We start from the raw sequence: 7,718 nt of genomic DNA, 5'->3' as shown, positions 1-7,718 counted from the left end.
TGCTCTTTCATTAGCTCTTAAAAGACAGTGATCTATCTGCCTTTGAAATTCTATCTCATTCTTACCAGTCACTCTTTACCCATAAACCTCGCAAGGTATTTGTTGAAAATAAAGAACAAACACAAGAAAGAATAAAGGCAACAAGCAAACAAACAACACATATATAGTTATTTTCTCTAAATTTGTTTTTCCAATAATTATAGTTGGTAAATGACCTGTTATACCCACTATATTAATATATAGAACTTAATGAGAAAAACCCATGTAGGTAAAATTGTCATCAGTGGGAATTACTTTAATCCTTAAATTCTGAGATACAAGAGAGCTTTTAGGGAATTAAGGCAAACTTGATTTCCCTAGAGAATGATTTTGTGGAATCTCTACCATTATACTGGGACCCTCTGTCAGCAGGAGAAGGGAATGGTTGTGGGACTCAAAACACCAGTCAAAGCCAGGGTGAAACCAGGGACCCGATATTCACCCACCTCGGTGAACCCCATAAACTGCCTCTCAGCCCTACATTAAGAAACAATAATTATGATGCAATGGAATTAAGTAACACCCAGATAGAGAAAACTTTTCAACATTTTTCTTAATATCTCAGACTTAATACTGTTTGGTGTCACAATAGGTATTAAAAAGAGAATTCCAGGGAGACTCTTTCCAGTAATTCTCCTTAAAGTAGCTTCCTATAATCAAGATTCCTTTTGACCATTGCAATTTTCCCAGTAAATCCTGGTTTAAGGGGAAAAAAGAAGAAAAGTATACAAGTATAAAAATATACTAAAGAGAAAAGTGTGTTCGCAATCAAACATTGACAGCAGTGAAGAGGCAAATAAGTAAGTAATTGTGTCCGTGAGTGACGCCGTGTCCCTCTTCATACCTCTTGATGGATTTCCAGCACAGCGGAGGACTCCCTGACGGTGGTTATGGTGTGTAGCCTAGATGTAGAAGAAATATGCAATTTAACATGTATTATATATATATGTATATACACACATATATGTATATCATGTCAAAATTGACTACCATGAATATTATATGCACGAGTCAAATTAAAATGATGAAAAGTAGTAATTCGATTTAGAATTTTCAAAGTTAAGAAGTCCCTTGGGTAGAGCTTTCCAAAAACAAGCCACCTGTTCCTGGCACATTTTCTGTGCCTTGGTGATGTTACTGTCCTCCAGGATAGAATTCACTGCATACCTATCTACCACTGGGTTGGGCCCTGGGATTCACCTACTAAAAGAGCATTCTTTTGCAAGCACAGCTCTAAAACTAAGGTGGTCAGGGAAAGTTTGATTACAATAGCAATGTGGAATTTAGGGCTTTGTTCTTTGTTTTTTATCTTTACTAAAATCCTCAGAATGTAAAATGTTTTCCTCCTTCATTATGTACCCTGTGTCTTTTGAACTTTTCTGTTCCATCTAAGAATGGCCTAGAATCTGCAGTCTGGTCCACCTGCCACTGACAATCAGTGACCATTGGCTTCTACACAGGCAGGTGAAAGGCCTGTGGCTCCATGAGCTGCACTAATGATTTTCTTTCCCAGGCTCTGGTTCACTGGCTTTCAACAATGCCTGTAAATGACAGTCATCTGGAGAGTTAAACAATCAAACAACTGAAGCTTAGCCCCAATCAAGACCAATTAAAATGGAATCTCTGCAGGTGAGGACCACACAGCACTCACTAGTTTGTCTGTTTCCCAAGGTGGAGAAAAACTATTTACCAAATGCAAAAGACTCCTCCGGGTACCCTGGGCAGGTGAGGTAAATAACAGCATTTCAGAAATGGCTCTTGGCCGTATTTTTTATCGGCTTCCACCAATATCTCAAGAGACTCAATGCAGGGGTCAGGGGGAAGAAATAAGTTAACTTTTCATTAACTATTACATTTACTCAAAACTTATTTCCACAATCTCATTCATATTCAACACATTGGCTCTTTTATTTGAAATCAAACTGTTTCCTAAGAGGTCTTCCATTAAAAGCAAATACACTTCAGAGCTCAGAAAATGAAAGAATACAGATATCAATTAATATAGAGTAATTCGATTTAATTGTTCTGGTAAACATGCCCCCCGTTCTAAACTGACTGCATGCCTCTTCATCTCACTCTACAGGTCTCCACATTGCCTGCTTTCTTAGCTCCTTAATCAGAAGAAAGATAAACAAGATTTCTTTCTTCTTTGGGATGTCATAAAGAAACCCCTCGTGGTCAGTTCTCACCCTTCTGCCATTGTCTGAAGCAGGTCCCTATAAACTTTAAAGAGATCCCTTGTATCCCTTTAGCATTCCTGCCCTGAAAGATGCCCCAACCTTAGAACCTAAGGGCTCCTCCTTGCTTCAACATGACTGCCTGCTGTTCCCACTGAAAGCTGGAACTCTGGAGTGAGGAAAACAGGCCTTGACTTCCTCCACTTCCTCCAGTGGCCATATTTTGCATAAGTGGCTAGTGGGAGCAGGTGAACTGAGCTGTCTCTTTCCTGGTGATTTATCCAAAGGTTTGTAGCCTTAAGTCACTTTCTTCCACATAAATTTCTCTTTTTATTGTTGAGTATTGAGTATTTATGTGCTGCTCACATTCGTGAGTGCATGTTCTCAACACAGAGTCAGTATGAGGCAGAATTACAAGGTAGGTGAAATTTGCTTTCAGCTATTCCTGCCAAATTCCCATCTCCTTCAGAGGATGACTCATTATTTTCTCTCATGAATGCTCTATTAAAAGTATTCTCTCTACCTATATTCATAATGGAGTATTAATAGTTGATAAGGGCAAAATGTTATTACTTCCAAAATAGATGTATTTTGGTTCAACATCTGATTTTTTCCAATTCAACAGCAAAGTCATTAACCACCAACAGTGGCAGGGGAAGTAACAGTTGTTACCTAGCCCTTTCCACACACACATTTGGTGTAATTCTCACAATTTTGGAAGAGGAGTATGGCCATCAGTTATCCCAGTCCTGGGCTCTAAGTAGTAAATGTGCCCCCAAATATAGAGCTATTTCAAATAACAAACTCAATCTTAAACACTTCCACCTCCAAATTGGAGGTCTTCCACCTCCAAATTGTGTTTCTTCCTCTGTACCACAGCAACAATGACAGCACCATGTTTTATTTGTGTTATTTTTTAAATTATCTTTCTTATTTGATCCTGTACTCACATGGTGAGGGAACAAAAAGTCAAAAGATTGGTCATTTAAGCACAATGAAAGAACAAGATGAAAACCCACTTTTTCTCACAGTTAGTTCTACCCTCTCCCCACTCTGTTCTCTACTTAACTAAGGAAAGTAGTTTTGAAAAATAACTAGGCTTCGAATGACTAAGGAAAAGCGGGCTCCTCTGAGCCTGGGCCTTCTCAACCGCCCTCACCTCAGACCATGAGTTCAAGTGCCTGTTCCATGTTCTACTGCTAGACTGGCCCTGAGTGGACCCAGAAGACTGCCCCTAGTCTTCAACTCTTCACCTACCCTGAGTCTTCAGGAAAAATGGTGCTGGATCTCCAGATTCACTTGTCTATTGTATAGTGGAAACAACAAAGATGAATAGGAACGAGTTTTGAAATCCAATAGACCTGAATTTAAATACCTGCTCTGCTACTTTCTGGCAGCTCATTTAACCTCAACTGTCCTTGAATCTCAGTTTCTTTATCTAACAAAGAGAAGAGCAAGAATAACATTGGGGCTGTTGTAAAAATAAAATGAAGAACCTGGCAGAGAGTAAAAATGTCACCTCCCTTTTTTCCTATCTTTGCCTGCCCAAATCTCATACTCTTAGCTAATAGTAGAAATTTCCCAAACAAGAGAATCTTTTCTGTTGTGAGAACTTAATTTTGGACTGATGCCATGTGGAATGGTAGTCTTGAAGTTACATGGGTTTGGTCTCAATTAACAGTTCTTCAAATGAACGTAACTTCCTATCTTAGTTGCTTGGCAATCAAAAATAAAATAACGAAAAGCAGTACAAATTGGTAGTTTCAGAATGGTCACGGGGGTGTAGATTAGAGCAAAGGGAATATAATGAATAATATCCTGGTAACTGTGTATTATCAGGTGGGTGGTGGAAACATCCGGGGACTTCTAACCACTATGCTGTACCTCTGAAACTAACACAGAATAATACCGAATATAAATTGTAATTAAAAATGAGTAAATAAAATATTAAAAAACAAAATTTCTCACTCTCTACTTCTGTCATCATCCCCTACATATTTCATGACTTGATTTCAGGAACAGAAAATAAATCCCTCCTTACACAAACTGATAAGCATCAACCCTAAGCAGACAGCATATCGGAATGGCTTGAACCCTATGGGATTCTGAAACAAGAGAGTATCACTAATTTCTGTCTTCTAAAATTTTACCTGTAGTCTTCCAAAGACTTTTTCTTGGTCGCTCTCAAACTGCCACTTTGGCAACAGGCAAATTTGTAATCGATGACCTGGTAAATGATGGGATTGTACATTGCCGCTGATTTTGCGAGTAGGGTTGGCACCACAGACAGTTGTATGGGGATGGAGTCTGGCCTTCCAAAAGCGGACCACACAGAGACCACTGCATAGGGAATCCAGGCAATCAGGAAGCCAGCACAAATTAACATGGCCACCTGGTGAGAGAAAGCAACAGAGAACAAAATCAAGACACCTGGTGGAAATGATGGATATGGGGAAAAGGCAGGTAGTCTATTTATAGCCAAGAAAGTCTATTATATTTCTTTTTCTTTTGTCCATAGGAATGATTTCATATGAAATTCTGAAATGTTTGGCCAGAAGAAGTCATGGTAATTCTTTTCCCCACTTACCACATCTCATTTATTCTCTGCTCCAGAATTTGAATGTACCCAAAGGCCCAAAGTTTACCCTCTATAAACAGTCAGATTGTGCCTACAATGGGCAGAAAATCATGCTAAAAAGACATCAGTGCTCCTGCAATTTTCAGATTTCTCAGCCTTCATTCACTTAAAAATCAGTTGGAAAATATGTTCACCTTGATGAAATTTTAAATCACGCAGATTAGCCTCAGGAAAGTTAGAAACTCTACCCTTGCTTGAAATTCTAATATAAATCTTCTTCAGAGATTTCTATTAAATATTATTTCTTTTGGCTTGTTTTTATGTTTGAGGATTAGTTCATGGAAATTCACTAGCTACAGAGGAAAAGAGAATCCACTGAGCGTTAACCAAAGTGACACAGTTGCATAGAACAAGACTCTTCCAGAAAACACTTCTCTCTCTTACAAAATTTTGTTAATTTTAGTGGCCTCTTAATTTTCAGGCCAAAGAATAATTAGAAATAGGGCTTAAAACATCCTTACTAGTTTCTTATCATTTGCAATTCATTCCTGTAGTAATATACTCTTAATTAGGGCCCTGTAACTATCTCCCTGACCCTACATATCATCTCACTTTAATTCAGCAAACTCTTTTTTGGAAAGTGCTTTGTGCGAGACACTAGCAGGTGCTGTGAGAGGTACTAGTACAGCCTGTGCCTTAATTGTATCCCTCTAAAACACAGATAACTACAGTACTAGGCTGAATAGGATATAAGTGCTATGGGGACAAAATCACATACTGTGGGACACATTACGTTTCATAAGGGATGTAGCATATAGCATGCATATTGGTGAGTGGAAATAAAGGAATAGTAGTGAGACCAGCATAAGCAAAGATGTAGGTAGGTATGTGTGAGGTTTGTGTAGGAACTTGTGAGCAATTCACTTTGGTGTATGGGAAAGCAACAAAGGAAGATAAAACTGGGAAAAAAAGATAGCATCTATATATTCAAGGTTTTATATAACAAATAACTGAGCTTGCACTTAATTCCCTATGTTTTCAGGCACTAGTAAGTTTTAAGCAGGAGGCATAACAAAAGCTATCTTAGGAAGATTAGCCGGTAAAATGAAATGGAGGAGGTGGAAACCAGGAGGTGGAAAGGTCACCGTTTACACTTCCAATCGATAAGTATTATCGAGCACCTCCTGTATGTTTTGTGTTGGGAATAAAGCAATGAATGGAGCAGACACAGTCCCTGCCCACACAGAATCTTTACTTGTAGCAGGTTTGTTTAGGCAACAGTCTACACAAGAATTGAGGGGTCTCAGTCAGGGTGCTGACACTGGCAAATGAAGTCCAAGCTTTCGTCTTAATTTTCAGCTTGAGCTATTTCAGGCCCTCGTTGTGAGAAAGCATGCTAACTTCAGTAATTGTTATGTACGAGAATATTTTTTCTGTAAGGTAAACCCTGTAAGTTCCCGTATAACACTATCAGTAGGTTCTGCAACTTTAAGTGAAACAACTTACACCAAAAACAATTTTACTATAGGGTAATTAATATAAGTAAGTTATATTCCTCTAGCATCTAATCAACATGATAACAAAATGACATTGAGCAGGAAGGATTATTCAAGGACCTGCTACAAAGAGACCACATTCAAATGAGTCCTCTGTGTATTGGATACCTGGTTTTGTTGTTTGTGTTTATGTTCCTCTTCTCAGTATACCCTGTACACTAGTACTGCCAGCCTCTCTTCCTACGCCAGGCTGTTTTATGGACTTGGCACCACAGGCATCACATGACCCTGGTTGACCTGAGGACCCCATGCCCCTGGCCACAGTAGTAGGAATGGGGATGAGCATGTGGCTAGAAAAAGCATAATTAGACCCAGCTTGGAAGCTCTAGGAAAAATGTGCTTTCCTTTTACCTTTGAGTTCCCTAAAAACCTGGGAAGTTGTAAGACTAGAGCTATCTGAGGCCAGGGACCCCTTCTTTCCCCCTTCCCCCTTATTTAAGAAGTAAAATAGTTCCCAACATCAAGGTCATGACAAACTGACATGAAGGATCAGTGATGAGCAATGAGATACAAAATGTTTTATTAATAAAGTTAAAGCACCGATGTTTGTGCATTCTTTTTTGCTTTAGAAATCCAGTTGGATAAGTTTTTCCTACAGCAAACTCATTTGTGTGCATGTGCAATTCAATATGCTTTTGTGGAAGCATAATATTGGACACAGGGAATGATCCATACCCTTCAGTCTATTTGACCTGTGAAAAGCTTGTCAGTAGTGTGCGTGTGCCCTGTAAACCCCACATGTATGGAGTGTGTTAACAAGGAATCCTGGGAAGTTACCCTTACATCAGCGCCGTCAAACTCATTTTCACCAGGAGCCACACGAGCCCCTCAATTGCCTTCAAAGGGCCGAGTGTAATTTTAGGACCGTATAAATGTAACGACTCCTTAACTAGGGGCAAAGAGCTTGGTACTGCCGCCTGGTAGAAACAAGGTGCCGGGCCGAATAAAACAAGGCAGAGGGCAGGATTTGGCCCGCAGGCCTTGTGTTTGCCCCATCTCAGGTTCTAAAATTCCACCCAAAAAGTTCAAGGCTCATTTCTAAAACTTAACTGCATCAGGGAAAAAAACCACCAATAATATTTATTTCACTTGATTTTTCAAGTAGAAAAATCTAATCCCAAGGAGATGCATCAGGTCATCCCAAATCTCCTGCACATTCTGAAGCTCAGCCTTTAGGGTCCTGCTGCTTGCTTTAAGGTCCTGAGCCAAAATTCTCACCTGTGCTTCATAGTCGTGAATGAGGCATACAGCACATGTGCAGGTCTCCCACTTGCTTGTTTTTCCATTTTTCTGCAGAAGCTCACCCCAGAGAGGCTGTGTTTGGTTTGGTCTGTGTAAATTTTGTTGGTAAATTGAATGGAGGCTTCC

The 7,718-nt window shown here is 39.5% G+C and overlaps 1 protein-coding gene across 1 annotated transcript in view; it reads right to left on the bottom strand.

Annotated features, from left to right (window-relative positions):
* Positions 1 to 877: 877 nt before the first annotated feature.
* Positions 878 to 7,718, bottom strand: part of OPN5 (opsin 5) — a 29,488-nt gene continuing 22,647 nt past the window's right edge. Inside the window, exons 5-6 of the mRNA XM_037140846.2 lie at positions 4,367 to 4,608; positions 878 to 941 (exon numbers count right to left, since the gene is read on the bottom strand). Coding sequence (XP_036996741.2) covers positions 878 to 941; positions 4,367 to 4,608 — 306 coding nt within the window. The remainder of the gene's footprint in view (positions 942 to 4,366; positions 4,609 to 7,718) is intronic.

The sequence above is a fragment of the Artibeus jamaicensis genome, unplaced genomic scaffold (assembly GCF_021234435.1).
Source record: "Artibeus jamaicensis isolate MK-2021 breed Jamaican fruit bat unplaced genomic scaffold, CSHL_Jam_final contig_484, whole genome shotgun sequence".
Taxonomy (NCBI): domain Eukaryota; kingdom Metazoa; phylum Chordata; class Mammalia; order Chiroptera; family Phyllostomidae; genus Artibeus; species Artibeus jamaicensis.
This window is presented reverse-complemented; position numbering and strand designations above follow the sequence as displayed.